The sequence below is a fragment of the Hyperolius riggenbachi genome, chromosome 6, assembly GCF_040937935.1.
Source record: "Hyperolius riggenbachi isolate aHypRig1 chromosome 6, aHypRig1.pri, whole genome shotgun sequence".
Taxonomy (NCBI): Eukaryota; Metazoa; Chordata; class Amphibia; order Anura; family Hyperoliidae; genus Hyperolius; species Hyperolius riggenbachi.
The window spans coordinates 130240373-130266010 of record NC_090651.1 but is presented as its reverse complement, the minus strand read 5'-3'; the positions used below and the strand labels follow the sequence as shown (position 1 = coordinate 130266010).

Here is a 25638-nt window from a genome sequence, read left to right as displayed (position 1 = left end):
ATAACTATGGAAATTTGGAGATTTCCACAGCCATTAAGGAGCTTAGAAATATAGAACAAGGTTTTTTTTTTTTTTTTTTTAAATTAGTGATGTTGTTTTGATAATAAACATGTTATTCACCATTGATATAAATTATACACCAAAGACAAGCAGGGCTTAGGCCTGGTTCACATTAGCGTTCCCTGTCCGGATCCGCCTGATCGGATCCGGACCGTATACTGTACAAACGGAACGTACGTTTCGCATAGCAATGCAAAGGCTATGCGGACGTTCACATGCGTACGTTCCGTACAGTACGGAGCCGGACCGGAGCCGGACTCCGGAGGCTTTTCCAACATGCGCTATTTTTTGGGTCCGGATCATCCAGCCCACGCACCCGGACCGGATCCTGACTGCACCATGCGGATATAGAAACCTATGGGGAACGGAAAGCACAGAACACACTGGAGACAAACACCGGACGTTCTACCCCACTTCCTATGCGTATCATAGCGGCCATTTCGGATGGGGACACATGGGCCCAGCATATCTGGAGTGGAGCAGCAGTGACACACGTGCTGGAGCTGTTTGGCAGTATGTCGGGAGGTGGAGGTGAGGCCTACAGCAGAGGACCTGAATGTACAGGTGCACCAGGTGCACCAGGTGCACCTTCTGCTGACCCCAACAACTTTAAAGGTATTTTGTTATTTTTTTACGATCCGGATCCGGATGGCAGCCTGATACAGTCCTGATGCAAACGGACCAAATCCGGATCGGAACCGTACGGTTCCAATCCGGATCAGGTCCTGATACGATCAGGATACGGTCTGTTTGCATGCCAAAACGCAAGTGTGAACGGGGCCTAATACAGACATCAGTCTGTCACTGTAAAGGTTGAGAAATGATTGCTTCTGGTCAATATTACCATCCTATAGATATGTATAGTTTATCTTCTGGATAGAACATCATATCTGCAAGAAATCAAGTAGTAACATTTTCTTCACAGCTAAGAAACGTTCAATATCTCCATCAGGGCTTATGATTTGAAATCTCTATCAGGGTGGTAACATCTAATAGACAGGATCTATAAAATATAATTTGGAAGATTGGCTTAATCCAATTCCCTTTTCAAGCTTTCTCTAATGATCTGCTGTTTAAAATAACTTTTCAGCACTATGCAATTGAAAAAGAACTAAAAAGTAGGTGAAAAAGTATTTTCTTGCTTACTGTTGGGCTGGCTTAAAATGCATTGTATTGATAAGATTTGAAAATATTACCAAAGAGAAAACTTAAGAAAAAAGTTAATTGGATCAAACCCTATATCTCTGTCTCGGGGTACCTAAAAACGGATACAAACAAAACCAGGAACCTCAAAGTATTTAACAATGAGGGGAATTTTTAACTAGATAATGTATACTCACACCATTCAGGTCATTGTGCAGGGAACTTGTAGATAATGTATTTATTATATGTAGTCTCTACTCAGGCTAAGGGTCTTACTCTTGGTCACAATCCTCAAAAAATGGAAGTAAAAAATTGGCCAGAGGCCAAAAACTGTTTAAACCTGTAGAACTGGAACTAAATTGAATAGGGAGCATGCACCACTAAAATAATAATATGAGGGTAGTGGAAGTGGAGACTAATTATTAAAGATGTACTTACTAACATTTTAACAATTTTCCCCTATTAATTTAACAAATAAGGCTTTATGAGTCCAGCACACACATATACTCAGTTTGTACCACGAGTGCAAGGCTGAATAATAAAGAATGTAGTGGTGAGAAGAGTCCTGACAGCTTGATCAAGAAAAGGTAGCTTTACTGATAACCACCCATATGTTCTTTATGGACAGGAAGACCTAATGCAGAGGAGGACCTGTGACAGGAGGACCTGGTGCAGAGAGAACAGTTTAGCAGGGGCAGTGGCATAGAGGTACAACATAGCAGGATAAATGGTCTGGGGATTAGGGTAGCAGAATATCATATTTGTGCATTGATATTTCCTTGACATTGGCCACAGTGCTTTACAAAGTGTATAGTCATGTCAGTAACTGTCCCTCAGAGAAGTTCACACTCTAAGAGACAGCCCAGAGGAAACCAACGCAAACATGGGAAGATGGACAAAAATGGCACAAACTAATTAAGAGACACATAACTTAAAGGATACCCGAGGTGACATGTGACATGATGAGATAGACATGGGTATGTACAGTGCCTAGCACACAAATAACTATACTGTGTTCCTTTTTTTCCCTTTCTCTGCCTGAAAGAGTTAAACATCAGTTAGATAAGTGGCTGACTCAGTCCTCACTCAGACAGGAAGTGACTACAGTGCGTCCCTCACTGATAAGAAATTCCAACTATAAAACACTTTCCTTGCAGAAAATGGCTTCGGACAGCAGGAAAGATATAAAAAGGGTCAATATTTCATAGATTTTAGCTCTGGCATACTTCAATTAATGTGTCATTGAGCAAAAACAATAAAACAGTTAAAACTTAAAAAGTAGATTTAAACATAAAATAAAATTGTGGAATATCTTAAAAGGTCATTTTTAGGAGATGGAAGATAGATACAATCGTTTATTTAATTAGTTTATTTTTGCCTTGGGTGTCCTTTAATGAAAATATTCTAATCTATAAAAATTGAACTTAGTGAGAAAGAAGAAGCAATACCAAGAGTTGGTTAACTCTGTATCAAAGGTGAAAATTTGCATTAGGCATGCTTTGTGGGTTAGTGTAGGGCAGATGGCACAAGAGTATCCAGAGCCGGGGCAAGCTTCTCCAGCCCCCAAGGCTGAGACACCAAAGTGCGCCCCCCCCCCTCCCCCCAGCCATCACACACTGATGGCTATTAGAGTAAGAGGCGCCCCAGGGCCCAAAACCATGTATCTGCCCGCCCAAGCCAATCAAACATCTGAACAGCATAATTCATGGTCACTTAACCACAGTGGCGTTCTATTAAGATCGCCAGGGCGGCTGCGGGAGGGTTTTTTTTTAATTAAAAAAAACTATTTCATGCAGCCAACTGAAAGTTGGCTGCATGAAAGCCCACTAGAGGGCGCTCCGGAGGCGTTCTTCTGATCGCCTCTGGCGGCCAGAAGTAACACGGAAGGCCGCAATGAGCGGCCTTCCGTGTTTTGCTTACCTCGTCGCCATGGCGACGAGCGGAGTGACGTCATGGACGCCAGCCGACGTCCTGACGTCAGCCGCCTCCGATCCAGCCCTTAGCGCTGGCCGGAACTTTTTTTTCCGGCTACGCTGGGCTCAGGCGGCTGGGGGGACCCTCTTTCTCCGCTGCACGCGGCGGATCGCCGCGCTGCGGCGGCGATCAGGCAGCACACGCGGCTGGCAAAGTGCTGGCTGCATGTGCTGCTTTTTATTTGATGAAAATCGTCCCAGCAGGGCCTGAGCGGCAGCCTCCGGCGGTGATGGACGAGCTGAGCTCGTCCATACCGCCCGGCCTCTTAATATAAGAGAAGTTTATAGCAATTTAGTGCTAGTACAGAACAATATATATACCTATTTAGGTCTGTTGTATGATAAGCAGAAAAGTTAGCCTGCTGTTAAAGTTCATTTGTGTGTAGAGTAACAGCCTGCAGCATCAGCTATAATATAGCTAGCTAAGCACAGGACATTACATGGTTAATCTGAGTACTCTAGTCACCTGACAGGCCAATCAGAACCCAGCCTCACTCTGAGATCTTCTAGAATCTAGCCAGACATGCCAGCAGCCATCTTACAGATAGAGATGGGAAGTTCGGATCTTTTCAATGATCCGGATGATTCGAATCGGTTCATTGAAGAGATCCGGATCTTTGATCCGAATCTTGGATCATTTTACTACCGGAAGCATTCGGGGGTGAAATGAACAGCAGGACAGGTCTTTGGACAGGAGAAGGGGAGGGAGTGGACACACAGAGAAGGGGAGAAGATGGACAGAGGGCAAGGAGTGGACAGAGAAGGGAGGAGGGACGAGCAGAGAGCAGAAATGTTTGCACGTAATACCCACATGCTGCAAATCACATGCTTTACATATATTTCACCTATATGTTCATCTGTACACTTTGAAAGAAAAGGTCGCACAGTGAAAGAAAGCATTCCCAGAAGTGAAGTGCAGCTGTTTAGTGCCGAGTGCAGGAGGATTATATTGCCTTTCAATCACAGTGCCTGCAAAGTTACTGAGCTGTGCTGAGCCAAAAGTTTCCAATGTGTTCACTGTGCAGCACTACGGAACGCGTACGTTAAAAAGGGGCGATGGGAAAAAAGGGCGCCGGGTTTTTAACGATAAACATGGATTACGTTTAAAAATGTATTTCGTTTAAAAGTAATGTTTTTAAACGTTATAAATCATTAAATAATGTGTATTAAATCGGCAATTGTAAAAACGTTAATCTTTCGTTTAAATAATGAAACGCATAATAACGTTTAAAAATTTTTTTACTAAGTAACCCTCCCTGTACCTACCCCTAACCCCTAGACCCCCCTGTTGATGCCTAAACCTAAGACCCCCCCTGTTGGTGCCTAAGTAACCCTCCCTGTACCTACCCCTAACCCCTAGACCCCCCTGTTAGTGCCTAAACCTAAGACCCCCCTGTTGGTGCCTAAACCTAAGACCCCCCTGTTAGTGCCTAAACCTAAGACCCCCCTGTTGGTGCCTAAACCTAAGACCCCCCTGTTGGTGCCTAAACCTAAGACCCCCTGTTGGTGCCTAAACCTAAGACCCCCCTGTTGGTGCCTAAACCTAAGACCCCCCTTTTGGTGCCTAAACCTAAGACCCCCTGTTGGTGCCTAAACCTAAGACCCCCCTGTTGGTGCCTAAACCTAAGACCCCCCTGTTGGTGCCTAAACCTAAGACCCCCCTGTTATTTTTTTCGTTTAAAAATAATGTAAAAAAAAAAAAAAAAAATGTTTTTCGTTTAAAAATAATGTTTGGGAAAAATATTGTACTGGTTTTCGTTTAAAAATAATATTTAAACATGTATAAATCATTAAATAATGTGTAATCATGAGAAACAGTAAGAAAACATTAAGTCTCCGGGCGCCGCTTTTAAAACGTTAGTTTTCTCCGGCGCCCTTTTTTCCTACCGGGCGCCCATTAAACGATATTTATTATAGAAGTGAATGGCGGCGCCCGATTTGTCCACTAGCCTCAGGCGCCCGAATTTACTGTTTCCCTACGGAACAGCCAGCCTATAATGGGCAGCACATTATAGCCAGTATGTGTGCTCTACACATATCTGGCAGTGGCAGATGTCCCCTCTATCTCATCTACCTGTCTCCCTGCAAGGCTGCCTCCCTTCCAACAGAGCGATCCATCTCTGCTCTGCTTCCAAGACCCCGTTGAGAGGGGGCGTGTCGCTCCTGGCCCCGCCCCTTTCGCGATCCGAATCGTTCATTTTGATGATTCGGATGATCGACTCATAAAATAGATTCGGATCAAAGATCCGAATCGTTCATGATCCGGACAACACTACTTACAGACAGAATATTCAGAGCTTATGAGAGAGACAGAGCAGAGAAACTGCCCTTAAGATCCTATGAGGCGAAAAAAGGTGAGCTATCTTGGTTTATATGTACTGATTAATGCTGCTAATGATAATGTTAGTGGTTATATGTTAGAGTCTATACTGAATACTGTTTTTGTATGTTTGCCCCTAGTTCTACCACTTTCTATGCTTTCTACAGCTTGAAACCAGTGCTGGTCGTAATGGAAAAATCTACGCTTACGGATCATTACGCGTAATTTTACGCTATTACGCATTACACAATTACGGTTACGGCGTAGGAAATTATCTACGGTTCATCACTGTAATTACTCGTTAACTTACGCAGTTACGTGTAAGGATACCATAATGTAGGCGCTTACACTACGATGTTATGCGTAGTGCCGTAATACCCATGAATGCGGGTTTTTTTACGCATACGGACGATGTGTACGCAATAGCCGTCAATGTGACAGCTATTGCGTACACATCATTCGTATGCGTCAAAACGTACGCTTATATACTGAAGGGCGGAAGAAGATACTATTGGTTGCTTAGGATGTTGACTGATTGGGTACTCTAAGAAAAGGGGAGTTTTTACGTTAGTAATTACGCATAAAATTACGCGTAAGTCTTCGTAAAATTACGCATACCTAGCAATTACGGTAGACAGCGTAATTATGATACCACTTAACTGCTTACGCGTAAATAATTACGCGTAAGACCGTAAGTTACGCGTAGCGCTTAAGCGTAAATTCACATTGAATTACGATGCGTAATTACGCTCATGCGTAATTTCGGCCCAGCACTGGCTCAGAATGCCAATACGCACCAATATTCTAAAACTGTGATAATCTTTGTTCCTGATTCCCTACCCTGATGATGTTACCAATAAAGAAAAGTATTTCTATACCAGCGGTATGTTCTTAAAGTCTTTCAAGGATCCGAGGACAGTTACACCTCCAACTCCTTAATCTCTATTAATCTGGCTTGCTGACACTGCCATGTATCCCCTTTTCTTATTTATCTATTTATCTCTGCTTCAAACACAGTAGGGGAATGATAGCTGAGTGAGTTGTACGCCCCCTCCTGGACTGCGCCCTGAGGCTTGAGCCTCTCTCACCTCTGCCTCAGCCCAGCCCTGAGAGTATCAAGCTAATGTCCTTGACACTGGCATGTCAACTTATACAATCAGCAGCACTAACACATCTATGGATATCTATTTACCTATTTTTAGGTTCCAAGCCAAAGTTTGAATGGTCAAACCACCTACTCATCAATTTCTCCATCATTCTAGCAGCAAGCATTTTTGGCAGTACATTTCTGATCCACATAGTAGAGCGTTGTGACACTACAATGTCAATTGGGAAGCCATCACGTGAAATCCGACTAACCACCCATGATCCATTTCTGGTACTAAGGAATACCTAGAAAAAATAAATAAAATCCTAAGCTGTCCTTCTGGTAATCATCACTTACAAATTTTAACTACCAATACTTGCTTTCCCCTTTATGTTTACTACCAGGTACCTTTGTATGGAATTTCAAAGACTCCTGCAACCCATGAGTAGAACTACAGCCTGAAAATGTGTCTCTTTAGTTTTAGATAGACTGGAAAAGGGTTACAAGTTGGAAACATATCTCAAATCTTCCTATTCCCATGATGTGATGGCGGATTGGACTATATTTTGAATTGCACTTCTTATTTTCTACCTCTGGTAAGCAATTTCCATATACTGCATGGAAGATGAAACAAGAAGCAAACAGATTATCTAAGCCTGCAGTGAATTCCCAATGGGTCCATATCTTTACTCTTGAATGACCATTAGTTTTGGCCAATCATTTCCTTTTTGCATCACTGCGGCTACTCAGAGGTTTGTTTACCTATGATTGGCCACCTCTAGGGTATAAATATCCTCTGAATAATAAACAACACTATGTCAACTAGGAATGGACCCTGCTGCATTTGGTCTCATAGTAGTAGTAGTAACCCTTTTAAAGGAAACCCTTCAGAGATACAATTTCAAACTATAGCCTTTCTTTCTTACAGAAATTGTCAAATGGTTTTGAAGTAATGTTGGAGTAAGAATTAGTACATAGGGGGCTGATCATTGGACAAGATGTAATGTGGGGCTTTTAAGCAAAACCAAAGGAGTCCTAATCATTGCACAGTGCATAGACTTCAGTAGATTATATTTACAAGAAAATCCTAATTTTATGTTAGTTAATTTTTTTATATCTATGAAAAATTAAAGCATTAATCAAGTAATTTTGCCCATAACGTCTTTTATCAGCAAGTCTATAAAATCCAAAGCAACATGCAAGGTAAATTAGTCCCCAAAAGTGGCCAAAATAAAAACATATTAAATGACAACTATCGATTAACGTTTTTTAAACTGGGATGGGAATAGCTTGTGTAGGTGTTCCTTGAAGATTGAGAATAGCGCTGAAGACTATATGGTTTGATGTTCCTAAATACTGCTGTATATTTTCACCCGCTCATTTCTTTCTTTAATGTTATCAAATTCCTTTCATGGAGTGGTGTCAGATCAGGGCATCAGATCAGTGAATCGTGGGGGGAGGGGGGTCCCTCTACCTACATTTGTTAACCCTGTGTGTACTTTATATCTTTTTGCACATAATAGGTCCCACTAGCTAATACTGCAGTTGTAGTTTTGTTTCTCTGAATAGCAAAAGACAAAACTCAGGCTTTGAGGCTTGGCTGTCTGAGGAAAATAAAGCACTGACATGTGCAGAGCTTGCAGGCTGAAATGTATCTATCTGCAGCATAAATAAACATTCTCTTTTGTGTGTGAAACCTGATACCAAGGCAGGATTTTTATTCTAAGGGTTTTTTTTGTTTGTTTGTTTGTTTTTTGCTGTACTCTTTGCTGTAGTCTTCTGAGAGATGCAGAGACCAGCACTGGCTGTATTGTCACTTTTCTCACAAAGCACAAACTCCCATTTGCCAATAAAGCATTCTAATGCAGCTAAAACATACACACAACAAAAAACATCTTTTGCCTCTAATATTTAACATGAAAAGTAGGAAAATGCTTACACAACTACTTAGACATAATTTGTACATTGTAATTTTAGAGCACTTGGTTATCGATTGTTTTCCTTTAAGAAAGTTATTATAAAAGGTATAACCAAGCCTATTCAAAATGAATAGCATATCAGACAAAACTGGTAACCTGTTTTGCAACATGACTTATTTCCACTGAAATATCGCCAGCAGAATTTCCATTGCCAACCACCAACACTGTCTTCCCTCGGTAGTTGTCACTTGTTTTGAAGAAGCGACTGTGGATGTAGTGACCTTTAAAATGTTCTATACCTGTAAAGAAGAAAGTCCATATAAAATATGTATTTTTATTATACTACCATTATTATTATTATTATTATTACTATTACTGTATGTATTTATTTTTCCTGAATTTATACAAAACATGTTGCCTAGTGCTTTGACCACTTCTGGACCATAGGCTTACACCCCCCTAGTGACCAGGCTATTTTTTAAAATTCCGTCTACTGCAGCTTTAAAGGCTTGCTGCAGGGCCGTAAAAATCAGCACACAAGTGATTCCCCACTTCCCCCCTTTTCTGCCCACCAACAGAGATTTCTGTTGGTGGGCTCTGATCGCTTCTGCAGTATTTTTGTTTATTATTTAAATATTTTTTTAAATAAATGTACCTATTTTTGTATTTATTTTTCCCACCCTCCCTCCCCCCGCCAGCCAATGACAGTGACCGGCTGTCATAGGCATCAGCCTATGAGAGCCAATCACTCCTGAGCCTCTCTAGGGGATAGCCGAGTTACACAGCTATCCCCAGTACAGCGCTGCAGTAGATCACAGCACTGTACAATCACTGTCACTGCTGGGAGACTTATGACGGAGCGGAGTCATTTTCACCTTTCAGCAATGTGTCCATTCATCTGCCAATAACTTCAGTACTTCTGAAATGATCTATACATCTATAAATGATACACGATCTATACATTGTTTTTTTCCCCACTTATTAGGCTTTCTTTGGGTGGTACTTTTGCTAAGAATTATTTTATTCTAAAAGCATTTTAATGGGAATAATATGAAAAAAAATGGAAACAATTAATTATTTCTCAGTGTTCAGCTATTATAGTTTTAAAATAAAACATTTTACTGTGGATAAAACCCACACATTTTATTTGCCCATTTTTTCCTGGTTATTGCAACATTTAAAATATTTCTCTAGTACAATGTATGGTGCCAATATTTTATTTGGAAATAAAGTTGCATTTTTTAAGTTTTGCATCCATCACTAACTACAAGCCCACAATTTAAAAAGTAACAGTAATATACCCTCTTGACATACATACTAAAAAAGTTCAGTCCTTAAGATAAATATTTAAGTATTTTTTTATTGTATTTTTTTTTTCTACAAAAATTGTATTTGGGTAATAACTGAGGATTGTGGGAGGTTAGGGGTTAATTTTAAATGTAAATATAGGTCAGTTTATTTTTAAAAAAAAGTTTGTGTAGGTGTAATTTTACTATTTGGCCACAAGATTTCCTTGCGCATAACTTTCCTGTGCGTACTATTAGAATGCAAACAGGAAGTAATGCGTAGACGTGTAAGTATCGGCTTTTGTGAATGACGTGGCATCTCATTGATGTTGGTGATCATTCACACAGGGACTTAAATCAATGAATGGAAACTGTGTTTGCATTCATTGATCTCCCCTCTAACGATCGGCAGCGAGAACGAGCGTGGAAGCGAGCGGGAGTGCGCGGCGGCAAGGGATGTAGTACCTACGTCCCTGCAAGGTCAAGAGGGATTTTGCAAAGATGTAGATACTCATCCCCGGGGAGGGCAAGTGGTTAAAAGAGCAGCCAGGTACTTAGAATGGAGCGGGCGTAAGTTAGCAGTGCAAACTATGCAGCATTATCATGCATAGCGTGCGCACAGGATTTTTAACTTACGCCGCTCAATTTATTTAGCTTAGTGAATCAACATAAATGAGCTGTCTCAAAAGCTTGTTGTTGAGTTAGCCAATCAGCATTAGAGATGTAGCGAACAGTTCGCCGGCGAACGGTTCCAGGCGAACTTTGGGGGTTCGCGTTCGCCTGGACCAAGCGAACTTTTGCGGAAGTTTGATTCGCCCTATAATGCACTATGAGAGTCAACTTTGACCCTCTGCATCACAGTCAACAGGCACATTGTAGGCGCCATTCAGGCTACACTAAGCCCTGGAGCCCCACCCCCACTTATATAAGGCAGGTTTGCCGGCCATTACACTCACTAGTGTGCCTGCTAGAGACAGACTAGGGACAGCTGCTTCAGACTTGTTCTCCTAGGGAAAGATTAGTTAGGCTCTTGGTCTTGGCTTGCTCCTGGCTGATTGTTATTGCTAAAATAGCACCCCTCAAGAGCTCTTTTGAGAGACAATGTTTTCCAGATGTGTTTTTTTTTGTGTGTTGCTCACTGACATTATCAGAATCAGAATCAGAATTCGTTTATGTCGCCAAGCATGATTTGGGTCGTGCCCGGAATTGGTTTTAGCAGCACAGAACACCTTAGACTTTGTTTACATAGACACACTGACAATAGAAGAGAGCAGTAAATACAGCAAAAAAACTAATCAAAGTAATCATAAGAAACAACATGACAGTAAGCAACTCATCAGCAGATACAGAGACATTTCAAGAGGAGCAGCACAGAGAGAAGTAGAACATTAGTATTAACACTGGTGTCAGACTACGTGGGTGCCTCCCTGGGTGGCGGGGGACCCCGAGGGGCTCGTACAGAGTTCAAGAGTCTCACTGCTGTGGGGAAAAAAGTGTCCCTGTGCCTTGATGTCTTGGTGGGGATGGCCCGGAATCTGCGCCCCAACGGGAGCCGTTTGAAGAAGCGATGGCCTGGGTGCGTCGAGTCGTTTGCAATCCTTGTTGCTCTGGAACACATCCTGGCCTCATGAATGAGATCCAGTGGGGGAAGGGGTTTCCCGATTATTTTCTCTGCAGCTCTGATGACCCTCTGGATTTTGTATCTGTCGCTGGTTGTGGCCCCAGTGTACCAGACGAGGATGGAGGAGCAGAGGACAGACTCGATCGTGGCAGAGTAGAAGGACTTTAGGAGTTCGTGGGCCATACCGAACTTTTTTAGTTGCCGCAGGAAGAAGAGTCTCTGCTGGGCCTTCTTTTGGGTTGAGATGGTGTTGGCTTTCCAGCTCAGATCGTCCGTGATGGTCGTGCCCAGGAGACGGACACTGGAGACTCTACTGACTTCGGACCCATTAATATGGATCGGGCGGGGGGTGGTGGTGCTCCGCCTTCTGAAGTCAATAACCATTTCCACAGTTTTGGTATTATTGAGCACTAGCTTGTTTTCCTTGCACCAGTGGCTGATTCTATCCACCTCCTGGAGGTAGGCCCGTTCATCGTTCTTCCTAACAAGGCCAACAATTGTGGTATCATCTGCGAATTTGATGACTTTGACGGAGTTCTCTTTGGATGTGCAGTTGTTGGTGTATAGTGAAAACAGAAAAGGTGACAGGACACATCCCTGTGGGGCTCCCGTGTTGGTTGTTCTTGGGCTGGATGCTATGTTTCCAAGTTTCACAGTTTGGGACCTATTCGTAAGGAAATCCGTGATCCAGCAGCGGAGGGTGGGGTGGACACCGAGCTCCACTAGGTTATCATGCAGTATCCGTGGGCATATGGTGTTGAATGCCGAGCTGAAGTCCAAGAGGAGCACTCTGGCATATGAGTCCGGTCTGTCCAGGTGGTCTGTAACGAACGCCAAACAGATGTTGATAGCGTCATCCGTGGACCTATTTGCTCTATACGCAAATTGGAGTGGGTCCAGGCGGTGCAGAGTGGAGTGCTTAAGAAGGGCTAGGACCGCTTTCTCGAAAGTTTTCATGACAACAGAAGTGAGGGCCACTGGTCTGAAGTTGTTTAGGTCTCGAGCCCCCTGGTTTTTTGGAACAGGGATAATGGTGGACTTTTTGAAGCATGAAGGGACCTTGCCTTCCCTTAGGGACTTGGAGTATATGGAAGTGAGGATGGGGGGTCAGCTGCTGTGCGCAAGCTTTCAGACAGGCTGGAGACACACCATCTGGACCCGAGGCTTTTCTGGTGTTTAGCATGGACAGGTGGTGCAGCACCTCATCCTCACTCACCGCTGGAGGGGGAAGGCTTGTGCTTGCAGGGAGGAGGATAGAGGGTGCAGGGGGCCCCTGCGAGTCCGTTGGGTTTTCGAACCTGCAGTAAAAGCTGCTGAGTTCCTCAGCTAGCTCTGAGTTTGGTGTTACATTGTGAGGTGCAGGCTTGTAATTTGTGACCGTCTTGAGCCCCTACCAAACAGCCCGTGGGTCCCTTGAGCTGAGGTTCTCCCTTACCTTTCCTGCGTACTCCCTTTTTGCAGCTCTCAGCTCCTTGTTGAGGGAGTTCCTTGCTATCCTGAAGTCCTCTAGGGAGCCTGACTTGTGCGCAGCTTCTTTGCGCTTTCGTAGTTGTCGTAGCTTGCTGGAAAACCAGGGTTTGCTGTTTGGGTAGATTTTGAAGGACTTTGAGGGAATGCAGGATTCCTCACAAAAACGTATGTAGGATGTGACAGTGTCCGCCCACTCATCCAGGTTAGGTGTTTCCAGAGCCTCCCAGTCCGTGCACTCGAAACAGGCCTGGAGTTGGTCTTTTGCCTCATTTGACCACACCTTTACGGTCTTTAGGGCTGGTTTTGTTGATTCCAGTTGTCTCCTGTAGGTGGGGATTAGATGAATGAGGCCCTATCTGTTGCAGCTGGACCTTGGTAATTGTTATTACTGTGCCAGCCAGGCCCTGCCTAACTATCTATACTGGGACACCTACCTATGCCTACCTAACTACTGGGGCACCTACTTACCTATACGGGGACACCTACCTATACTAGGGGACCTACCTATGCCTTCCTACCTATACTGGGTCTCCTACCTATGTCTAGCTAACTACTGAGGCACCTACCTATGCCTACCTACCTATACTGGGTCTCCTACCTATGTCTAGATAACTACTGAGGCACCTACCTATGCCTACCTACCTATACTGGGACTCCTACCTATGCCTACCTACCTATACTGGGACTCCTACCTATACCTAGCTAACTACTGGGACACCTACCTATGCCTACCTACCTATACTGGGACTCCTACCTATGCCTACCTACCTATACTGGGACTCCTACCTATGCCTAGCTAACTACTGGGACACCTACCTATGCCTGCCTACCTACCTACCTATACTGGGTCTCCTACCTATGCCTAGGTAACTACTGGGACACCTACCTATGTCTACCTACCTATACTGGGTTTCCTACCTATGCCTAGCTAACTACTGAGGCACCTACCTATGCCTACCTACCTATACTGGGTTTCCTACCTATGTCTAGCTAAATACTGAGGCACCTACCTATGCCTACCTACCTATACTGGGTCTCCTACCTATGTCTAGCTAACTACTGAGGCACCCACCTATGCCTACCTACCTATATTGGGACTCCTACCTATGCCTACCTACCTATACTGGGACTCCTACCTAAGCCTACCTACCTATACTGGGACTCCTACCTATGCCTAGCTAACTACTGAGGCACCTACCTATGCCTACCTACCTATATTGGGACTCCTACCTATGCCTACCTACCTATACTGGGACTCCTACCTATGCCTACCTACCTATACTGGGACTCCTACCTATGCCTAGCTAACTACTGGGACACCTACCTATGCCTACCTGCCTATACTGGGTCTCCTACCTATGCCTAACTAACTACTGGGACACCTACCTATGCCTACCTACCTATACTGGGTCTCCTACCTATGCCTAGCTAACTACTGGGACACCTACCTATGCCTACCTACCTATACTGGTACTCCTACCTATGCCTACCTACCTACCTATACTGGGACTCCTACCTATGCCTAGCTAACTACTGGGACACCTACCTATGCCTACCTACATATAAGAAGATAATAAGGTCGTTGCTTCATTGTGGACAGACCAAATTTGATCAGCTGGACAGTCACTGTTGTTCTATCATTGAGCTACCACAGCCCGGCGACCATATGGGCTTGAAAACCGCCACGGCCTACACTCTCGCCACGGTGCGCACCAGTCCAGCACGGCCGTCACTACGCAAACAGCTGTTTGCGGTGCGTTACACAGTGAGTTTGGTGCATCAGTGTGAAGCAGAACTCTAATTACACTCCCTGATTGATGTATACACATGCAAGATGTTTGAAAGCACTTTAGGCCTGCAATTTAGCATTCAATGTGATTTCTGCCCTTAAAACGCTGCTTTGCGTCAAATCCAGATTTTTCCCCGGGACTTTGGCCATGTATCCCACTCCGCCATGCCCCCCTCCAGGTGTTAGACCCCTTGAAACATGTTTTCCATCACTTTTATGGCCAGCATAAATTTTTCTATTTTTCAAAGTTCGCATTCCCATTGAAGTCTATTGCGGTTCGCAAACTTTTCCACGAACCGAACCTTCCGAGAAGGTTCGCGAACTTGGTTCGCGAACCGAAAATCGGAGGTTCGCGACATCTCTAATCAGCATGCATTGCAGTGGCCAATTCAGTGGTGCTCGAATACCTCCAATCAAGAATTTGAGTGATCACGAATTTGACTCCTTAATTGATAGGGATATGGAGGCTGGCATATTTCTCTCCTTTTAATAATGTACATTGTCTGTCTGTGCTGCTGATCCTCTAATACTTTTAGCCGTAGACTCTCAACAAGTATGCACATTAGATTTTTTTTTACTGAAGTCTGACTAGATTAGCCCCATATGCTTATTTAGTGCCTATGCTTGTTTCAGGATGTGATAGATACTACTGCAGCCAAAGAGCTCAGCAGAATGCCAGGCAACTGCTATCGGTTAAAAGAAAACAAATATCTCAGCCTCCATATCCCTCTCAATTCAGATGTCCTTTAATGGGAAGCTTAGGGTTAGGAGCCAAGGCCGGGGATATATAGGATATCTATATTGTTGAAGTAATAATAATACACCAAGATCCCCAGTATCCAGCACAGGTGGGGATTGCCTGATGCCGGATATGTATGCTTGCCTGTTGCTTCAGAAACTGGCCAAAAATAACACTACCCTTCACCAATGCAGCAGAAGAATACTTCATGGAGATCCCAGCGGCTTGCCAGCATCCTCTGTGTACCGGTCCCTGCATGTGTTGTGACCTGATGTAGGTCACATGACATGCCAGGACCCTTACATGGACATAGGGAAGCTGTAGAAGTGTAAAAGACGGCACCTGTAGGATCAGTAAGTTGCTTCTTCTGCACCTAAACTCCGCACATTGCAAAAGTTCAGGCCCTGTTGTCCCCCTTAGACATGCCAGTTAGTTAAAACTTCTGGATGCCTTAGTTCCAGATAACGGGGACTTTTCTGTAATAATAACAGTTGTAGTAGTAGCTACAGCAGCAGCTACAATGCGTTGCAAAAGTAATCAGCCCCCTTGAAGTTTTCCACATTTTGTCACATTACCGCCACAAACATGCATCAATTTTATTGGAATTCCACGTGGAAGACCAATACAAAGTGGTGTACATGTGAGAAGTGGATTGAAAATCATACATCATTCCAAACATTTTTTACAAATAAATAACTGCAAAGTGTGGTGTGCGCAATTATTCGGCTCCCTGAGTCAATACTTTGTAGAACCACCTTTTGCTGCAATTACAGCTGCCAGTCTTTTAGGGTATGTCTCTACCAGCTTTGCACATCTAGAGACTGAAATCCTTGCCCATTCTTCTTTGCAAAACAGCTCCAGCTCAGTCAGATTAGATGGACAGCGTTTGTGAACAGCAGTTTTCAGATCTTGCCACAGATTCTCGATTGGATTTAGATCTGGACTTTGACTGGGCCATTCTAACACATAGATATGTTTTGTTTTAAACCATTACATTGTTGCCCTGGCTTTATGTTTAGGGTCATTGTCCTGCTGGAAGGTGAACCTCCGCCCCAGTCTCAAGTCTTTTGCAGTCTCCAAGAGGTTTTCTTCCAAGTTTGCCCTGTATTTGTCTCCATCCAACTTCCCATCAACTCTGACCAGCTTTCCTGCCCCTGCTGAAGAGATGCACCCCCAGAGCATGATGCTGCCACCACCATATTTGACAGTGGGGATGGTGTGTTCAGAGTGATGTGCAGTGTTAGTTTTCCGCCACACATAGCGTTTTGCATTTTGGCCAAAAAGTTCCATTTTGGTCTCATCCGACCAGAGCACCTTCTTCCACATGGTTGCTGTGTCCCCCACATGGCTTGTGGCAAACTGCAAACGGGACTTCTTATGCTTTCTGTTAACAATGCCTTTCTTCTTGCCACTCTTCCATAAAGGCCAACTTTGTACAGTGCATGACTAATAGTTGTCCTATGGACAGAGTCTCCCACCTGAGCTGTAGATCTCTGCAGCTCGTCCAGAGTCACCATGGGCCTCTTGACTGCATTTCTGATCAGCGCTCTCCTTGTTCGGCCTGTGAGTTTAGGTGGATGGCCTTGTCTTGGTAGGTTTACAGTTGTGCCATACTCCTTCCATTTCTGAATGATCGCTTGAACAGTGCTCTGTGGGATGTTCAAGGCTTTGGAAATCTTTTTGTAGCCTAAGCCTGCTTTAAATTTCTCAATAACTTGATCCCTGACCTGTCTTGTGTGTTCTTTGGACTTCACGGTGTTGTTGCTCCCAATATTCTCTTAGACAACCTCTGAGGTCCTCACAGAGCAGCTGTATTTGTACTGACATTAGATTACACACAGGTGCACTCTATTTAGTCATTAGCCCTCATCAGGCAATGTCTATAGGCAACTGACTGCACTCAGATCAAAGGGGGCCGAATAATTATGCACACACCACTTTGCAGTTATTTATTTGTAAAAAATGTTTGGAATCATGTATGATTTTCGTTCCACTTCTCACGTGTACACCACTTTGTGTTGGTCTTTCATGTGGAATTCCAATAAAATTGATTCATGTTTGTGACAGTAATATGACAAAATGTGGAAAACTTCAAGGGGGCCGAATACTTTTGCAACCCACTGTAAGTAAAGAGCCATGGACCCATAACCTTCCACAGGCAATGGCACAAACCTGCAAAGTTATAAAACCCTAAATTCATGCATAGGTTGTATGATACATCATACCCTTCAGACCAAGTTTAATTTAGTAAATTAATAGTTGGTGATAAAGTTTTGATTCTCATACATACTTTGTATGGCTCAAAGGCAGAGGGCGTAGCAATAGCCATAGCAGCTGCTTTGGGGCCCTGGAGCAAAGGGGGCACAGGTGGTAATTGATGTATTCACTATTAACTTCCTTGTGTTCCTTCACCCACTCAGTGCCCATGGACTATATGCATTGTAGATTGCACAAGAATGTAAATTGCCAATCAACTTATAGCCATAGGGTAGGGACAGGTGGCATAACTAAAGAGTGCCTTACATTAGAGGGCCCCATAAGCTCTAGCTATGCCACTGCTCAAAGGAGGGCATAATTGTGTTACTCACCTGGAAAACTATGTAGTGGCATGTAGGGATCATTGAAATGTCCACTGCAGACAATCACAACATCAAACAACAATACACTTCTTTTACCACGTATTTCTATTTCAATGTCCCATTGACCTGTGGTAGCAAAGTCACTGTGCTGCCTCACACCACAAACTTCAGTCTGCAAAAAATTAAGAAAGAAGACTGTTCATAATTTTTACAAAATACACTTGAGAGAGAAGAAATAGCGGGGGTACTTGAAATTATGTTATTCCCAAAAAGGGTTTTCGTCAAACACCATCTTTCATAAAGGTGCACACACTGTAATAATATTGAGAAACACCAGGCAGAATCACTGTGCTAATCATGTGACTGCTTTAGTCATGAATTCAGGAGTGTGCTGTGTGCCGTGTCCTTGACCAGGTTACTTATGCTACCTTCGCTGCCACTGCACTAACCAGGTTAGATGTCTCTTCAAAAGTATGCAGCAGTCTGCAGGCAGGCTCAGATGAGCACCCATTGCCTCCGGTAAAAGTACCCAATCTCCCCAGAGACTCTCCTACCTGCCAGTGCACACAGGTACTGTACTCATTAACAGCAAATTGCTGTTGGTAGAGCCGTTCCAGCATGAGCAGTGTGGAATTCCATTTGATGGGTCAGTCGCAAATAAAGCATCTCACAGGCAATTTGTACTGCCGCTGAATCTCAGCAAAGCGTGCCATGGGCATGTAGGAAATTTCCAGCTACTTTCCTTGCCTACTTTAGGATGTCCTGCAATCCGGGGTATTTGCCCACAAATCTTTGCACAATCAGATTTAACACATGTACTATGCACGACACGTGTCAAATTGCCCTTTCGTAGTGCAGCCACCAGATTAACCGTGTTATCACACATGACTCTACCAACGCTGAGGTTGTGTGGGTTCAGGCACTCATCGGCCTGCGCCCACAAAGAGGTCAGCCGTGCAGCTCCGGTGTGGCCTTTGGATTCTAGGCACAACATCCACAACACTGCATGATACCATCATACCTGCATCTTGGTACAGGCTCTGGGGAGCTTGGGGGACACAGTGGAAGAGTAGGACTCATTCTAGGAAGAGAATGCAGAGGGAAGAGAATCAACAGTAGGAGGAGCAGAAGAAGTTACAGGTCATGTAAGACATGGGGGTGGCACAGATTCAATTCGACAGCCATGCAGTCCTTCTTTCCACACCATCACCACCAGATTTGCCCAGTGTGCAGTGAAGGGTAAGTATCTCCCCTGCCTGTGTTTAGAAGACCAGATGTCTGTGGTCAGATGGACCCTTGCCCCAAGGCTGTGTGCCAGAGGTTGGTTAATCTGCCCTAGCACTAGAGATGGCCCGAACCTCTGATTTTCGGTTTGCGAACCACAAACGCGAACTTCCGCAAAAGTTTGCGAACATGCAAACTTCCGTGAACCGCAATAGACTTGAATGGAGAGGCGAACTTTGAAAACTAGAGACATTTATGCTGGCCACAAAAGTGATGGAAAAAATGTTTGAAGGGGTCTAACACCTGGAGCGGGGCATGGCGGATGGAATACACGGCAAAAGTCCCCAGGAAAAATCAGGATTTGACGTACAGCAGCGTTTTAAGGGCAGAAATCACATTTTATTGCTAAATTGGAGGCCTAAAGTGCTTTAAAACATCTTGCATGTGTATACATCAATCAGGGAGTGTAATTAGAGTACTGCTTCACACTGACAGACCAAACTCACTGTGTAACGCACCGAAAACAGCTGTTTGTGTAGTGACGGCCGTGCTGGACTGGTGCGCACCATGGCCAGAGTGCAGGCAATGGCGGTTTTCAAGCCAATATGGTCGGGCTGAGGTAGCTGAATGACAGAATAACAGTGACTGAGTGTCCAGTTGATCGAATTTGGTCTGTCCACAATGAAGCAACGACCTTATTATCTATCTTCTTGGGTCAGGTGTGCCCCCCAACCCCAACACACTCATATAGCCAGCGGTCATTGCTTCATTGTGATACGCAAGCCCCTTCACCGAGGCAAGGTAATGATCACGAAGGGGAATTGACACGTGCCTTTTGTCTTGTTGTTGCAGCTGCAGTGCAGCCAGAAAAATTAGGCAGGCATGTACATACACCAGAAAAATTATTATAGCGGCCGCTGCTAGCAGCGGCCTTAAAAATTCAGGAATCCGCCTGGAGTCCTGGACCCTGTTGGTGGTGGCGGAGAAGGCAGTCAAGCGGCCTGCAGGCAGAGATGCTGTGTGGGGACTGACTTAGTCTTGGGGCTGGCAGTCACACGGCATGCAGGCAGAGATGCTGTGTGTGGGGACTGACTTAGTCTTCGGGCAGGCCTGAGCGTGCTTTGCAGACCAGGCATCCATGGTCAGATGGACCCTTGACCAAACGCTGTGTGCCAGAGATGTCACCACTTGCCTTTCAACATCACAGTACAGTTTAGGTATCGCCTTTTTGAGAGATAATTGCGGCCTGGTATCTAACTCTGCGGTGTGGCTTTGCTTTTGTGTGCTGCTGTTCCTCAGGTGGTCATCCCATTGCAGTTTGTGCTTTGTAATCATGTTCCTTCGTAAGGTAGTTGTCCCTACGCGGGTCTTGGCCTTTCCACGGCTCAATTTTCTGTGGCAGAGAGTACAGATGGCATTGCTCTCATCTGAGGCAGACACACACAAAAAAATTCCACACCGCTGAGCCCTGTGATGATGGCACTTTGGTGATGGCTGCAGACGGAGTGTTAAGTGGGGTGCCAGAATCAGAGCAGGAGGAGGAAGACATGTCGCGCTTCCATGCGGAAGCTGAGAAAGATGAGGTGTTCTGCGTTAAATAGTCAACTATGTCCTGACAATATTGGGGTTGATGGCACATGCCTTCTTCTGAACACTGTACTTTGGTTGAGGGCCACACAAAATCATGACAGCGCAACCTCAAACAATACTGCCAGGTGGCCTGGCTCTGCCTTTTGTTTTGTCCATATTGGGGGGGATGAAGTGAAAGGTATGCATTGACTTGACTAATACAATGTACGGTTACACAGGTGCAGTGGACAGGTTGCAGTGACTGCTGGTATGACAATGTGCAGTTACACAGGTGCAGTTAACAGGTATGCACGGACTGGTATATAAAACAGCGTGCGGTCACACAGGTGCAGTGAACAGGTATGCAGTGACTGGTATTACAAATGTGCAGCTGTCACACACACAGGTACCGTGAACAGGTGCAGCGACTGGTGGTGGTAGATAAAACTGCGTGCGCTCACGTAGGTAGGTAGGTGCACTGAACATGTGGGTATGCATTGATTGGTATTACAAATGTGAATCTGTCACACACACACACACAGGTACCGTGAACAGGTGCAATGACTGGTGGTATTAACAATGCGTGCGCTCACGTAGGTAGGTAGGTAGGTAGGTAGGTAGGTGCACTGAACAGTGAACAGGTGCAGTGATTGGGATTACAAATGTGCAGCTGCCTGTCACACACACAGGTAGTCACTGAATGTGCTGGGCCTGGCAGTGGCACAGTAGGAATTACCACCAAGGGGCCAAAGGCCATCTGCGACTGACTGACAAGGCTGTAAATAATGCAAGTGAGCCACAAAAAAAAAAAAAAAGCACTAGAACAAGATTAGCTCTTAAAAGAGCTGTTGAGGGGTGCTTTTTTAGCAATAAAAATCAGCAAGGAGCAAGCTAACAAGCCTACAAGAGCCTAACTAAGCTTTCCCTATATCTCTCTCTGCAACAGCTCTCCCTTCTCTAATTACTGCAGGCACACGAGTGAGTGAAATGCCTGACGCTGCCTGCCTTTTATAAGGGGGGGGGGGCCTCCAGGAGGGAGTTTAGCCTGATTGGCTATAATGTGCCTGCTGACTGTGATGCAGAGGGTCAAAGTTGACCCTAATGATGTAGTATAGGGGCGAATCGAACTTCCGAAAAAGTTTGAGGTTCTCCACGATCACGAATCACGGAAGTTCGCCGGTTCCCGTTTGCCGGTGAACAGTTCGGGCCCTCTCTACCTAGCACATGCCAGTCCAGCTCCAGTATTCCTGTGACCGAAATATATTTTTTTCCCGGTACCTTCCACTGCCGCACAGCAAGTCCAACAAATTTCTTAAAAGCCTCTGTTTCAACCAGCTGGTGTGGTAACAGCAGGCGGGCTAGTAGTTCCAACAAGCCAGCAGTCAGACGTTGGACAAGGGGGTTACTTGGCGGCAACATTTTTTTCTTTCTCCAACATTACTGGAATGGACCTTTCACTGTGCACAGATGAACCTGAAGCAGACATGCTGAAAGGCAGAGAGGAGGACAACCGGGAGTGGGAACGATGGAGAGAAGGAGGCAGAGGGTGGCTTATTTGCGCTTTCAGTGATTCTTGACTTAATGGCTTCATGCCAGAGGACACTGTAATGGAACTCCAGGTGCCTTCTGAGTGTAGATGTTCCTACACACATGCAGCTCTTCCCTCGGCTCTTGGCACAGGACTTGATCCCTGCATATAGATTGGCCAAATCGGCTGCCTGTCTAGTAACAGGTAGCCTAATGGGCCAATTAAAGCACCGTGATCACGTCCTAGAAAGCCACTGGATCCGCTGGGGCTCAGTGCGGGTTCAGTGGAGCGGCCGTTAGTTACAAGGCGCATGTGTAAGTTAGCAGCGCACGCTACACTGCACTACCGCAGCATAGTGTGCGCTGATCTTGTGCTCCTCTCATTAAGCTGCGCTGCTAAAGCCCTGATAAATCAAGCCCTCTATGAGCAACTTCACAGTACACTGTACTGAGGAATCAGTCCAAAAAAGGACTATTGATGGCCCCTAACTGATGCACAGAGCACTTTGCAAGCAGCTACACACAATTATATACAATATACAGCCCCTATCTACACTTTCTCTGTATCAGCAGCAGCAGCTCCTCTCCCTACCTTGACTAACACAGAAAGTGAAATGGCCAACGGTACCTGGCATTTATAAGGAAGGGGGGTGGTGATCAGCTCGGATTGGCCATCCTCCCCATCTGACTGCAGGGTGAAGGGTCAAAAATGGCTACATGGGTAACTATGGGGCGGACGCGAACGCGTGAGTTCTTGTGTTCAATGCAAGCTGGCGAACGGCCATTGTTCGCCTTGAACAGATCCGATGGTCGAACTATTTGGACATCACAAAACACCAGGATACAAGGTGGCCCAACAGAGCCTTACTAGTAAAACCAGCCAGTGCTGCAAATGTTCAGGGTTAATAATATTGTGTACAACCTAACTGCCAGTGACCTACGGTCACTTTAAAGAGGAACTCCAGTGAAAATAATGTAGTAAAAAAAGTGCTTCATTTTTTACCATAATTATGTATAAATGATTTAGTCAGTGTTTGCTCATTGTAAAATCTTTCCTCTCCCAGATTCACATTCTGACATGTATTACATGGTGACATTGTTACTGTGGGCAGGTTATTTAGCTGTTTCTAGCTGCTCTGTCTGTTAGACAGCTAATAACAGCTATTTCCTGTCTCTGAACATTGTTACATTGTGGCAGTTTGCCAGCAGTACCGCGGTATTCAGAGCCTCTTGTGGGAGGGGTTTCAGCACAAAATCAGTCACACAGCGCCCCCTGATGGTCTGTTTGTGAAAATCATTGTCTTTCTCATGTAAAATGGGGTATCAGCTACTGATTGGGAAAAAGTTCAATTCTTGGTTGGAGTTTCTCTTTAAAGTAATCTATATTATATGCTCTGTTATTGGCCTTCAGACTAGTTTACTTCAAACCATCCTTATAGAGGAACTGTTGTGAAAATCTTAAGATTTAAAACACATACAAATAAGAGGTATGCTTCTTCCTGAGTAAAATGAGCCATAAATTACTTCTCTCGTATGTTGTTGGCATTTACAGTAAGTAGTAGAAATCTGACATTACTGACAGGTTTTGGGCTAGTCCATCTCTCCATAGGGGATTTTCAGCATGTTCTTTATTCTTTATAAAGACACTCCCTGAAAAAGATTTATACAAAGGTGCTGACCAGCCTCCGTGCTCACCGTACACGTTTTTGGCAGTTGAACGGAGCAACTGCCATTCACTAAGTGCATTTTGACAATAAAGAAATCCCTGTGAACCCCCCAGGAGGAGATGGGCTAGTCCAAAACCTGTCAGTTATGTCAGATTTCTATGACCTACTGTAAGTGACAGCAACATAGGAGAAAAGTAATTTATGGCTCATTTTACTCTGGAAGAAATGTACTTCTTAATTGTATATGTTTACATACATTTTAAATTTTAAGATTTTCATGACAGAGGTCCTTTAACCTCCTGAGCGGTATGGACGAGCTCAGCTCGTCCATCACCGCCGGAGGCTGCCGCTCAGGCCCTGCTGGGCCGATTTTCTTCAAATAAAAAGCAGCACACGCAGCCGGCACTTTGCCAGCCGTGTGTGCTGCCTGATCGCCGCCGCTCTGCGGCGATCCGCCGCGAGCAGCGGCGAAAAAGGGTCCCCCCAGCCGCCTGAGCCCAGCGTAGACGGAACAAAAAGTTCCGGCCAGCGCTAAGGGCTGGATCGGAGGCGGCTGACGTCAGGACGTCGGCTGACGTCCATGACGTCACTCCGTTCGTCGCTATGGCGACGATCTAAGCAAAACAAGGAAGGCCGCTCATTGCGGCCTTCCTTGTTTATTCTGGGCGCCGGAGGCGATCGGAAGAACGCCTCCGGAGCGCCCTCTAGTGGGCTTTCATGCAGCCAACTTTCAGTTGGCTGCCTGAAATATTTTTTTTTTAATTAAAAAAAAACCCTCCCGCAGCCTCCCTGGCGATCTCAATAGAACGCCGGGGAGGTTAAACATTTTTCAGTTACCACAGATGGAAAATTACTGCCAAAGATCATGTCTTGCAAGAGCTGGGCCATGTATGGGTTTCACTTTACCTGAAACTGAATATATTTCTTTAGTTTGAAATGCTCAGCATATAGGTAGAGGTACTCTAACATCTTAGAATGATTTAGATATACAGGGAAGTCCTCTGGCATTGGAAAGTCACTGTAGCACATCATTTCTTTGGAGGTATTAGTGAAGATAGATTGGTAGATACTGCCTCTTCCCTCTTCTACAGTTTCCTATAAAACAAATGGGATTTTATTACAATGTTGCAAATTTGTTTATCATAATATCTAAAATAACAATTGTCAGCTATGTCCCCTATCCCCTGATCAAAGTCATAAAACTATTTTTAAAGCAGATGACAATAAGTTTTGAATCAGGATGATACCATTTATTGGCTAACTTTGAGGAACGGTAAATAAAATTAAACTTTCGGCTAATAAGAATTCTTCTGACTCAGTTCCTGAGATCACTACAAAGAAAAAAGTATATACATATCTGGGGCTTCCACCAGCCCCCTTCAGGCTAATCTGTCCCTCGCCGTCCTCCTCTACCACCTAGATACTCTGGTAAAAACACCAGTATCTCCGCAAGTTGGGGCCAGTTGGTGCAGGTGCAGTCCGGCTGGGAGCGTTCTGTGCCTGCACAGCTCCTGGCTATGAGAGCCTTGCGGAGATCCTGGGGCTTCCACAGGAGATAGATACATTACTCTTTATTCTGTCTTCAAAATCATTGATAAATAAATTGAAAAGAATTGGTGAGAGTACTGACTCCTGCTGTACACTACTGCTAACAGTTTGCCATTT

At 44.7% G+C, this 25638-nt stretch overlaps 1 protein-coding gene across 4 annotated transcripts in view; it reads right to left on the bottom strand.

Moving 5' to 3' along the window:
- The window catches only part of LOC137521107 (dimethylaniline monooxygenase [N-oxide-forming] 2-like), a 128104-nt gene that overhangs the window by 25997 nt on the left and 76469 nt on the right, over positions 1-25638 (bottom strand). For all 4 annotated transcript variants that reach the window (XM_068239907.1, XM_068239909.1, XM_068239908.1 and 1 more), the window contains 4 exons: positions 24880-25068; positions 17996-18158; positions 8659-8801; positions 6689-6888 (listed from right to left, as the gene is read on the bottom strand). In XM_068239907.1, coding sequence (XP_068096008.1) covers positions 6689-6888; positions 8659-8801; positions 17996-18158; positions 24880-25068 — 695 coding nt within the window. The remainder of the gene's footprint in view (positions 1-6688; positions 6889-8658; positions 8802-17995; positions 18159-24879; positions 25069-25638) is intronic.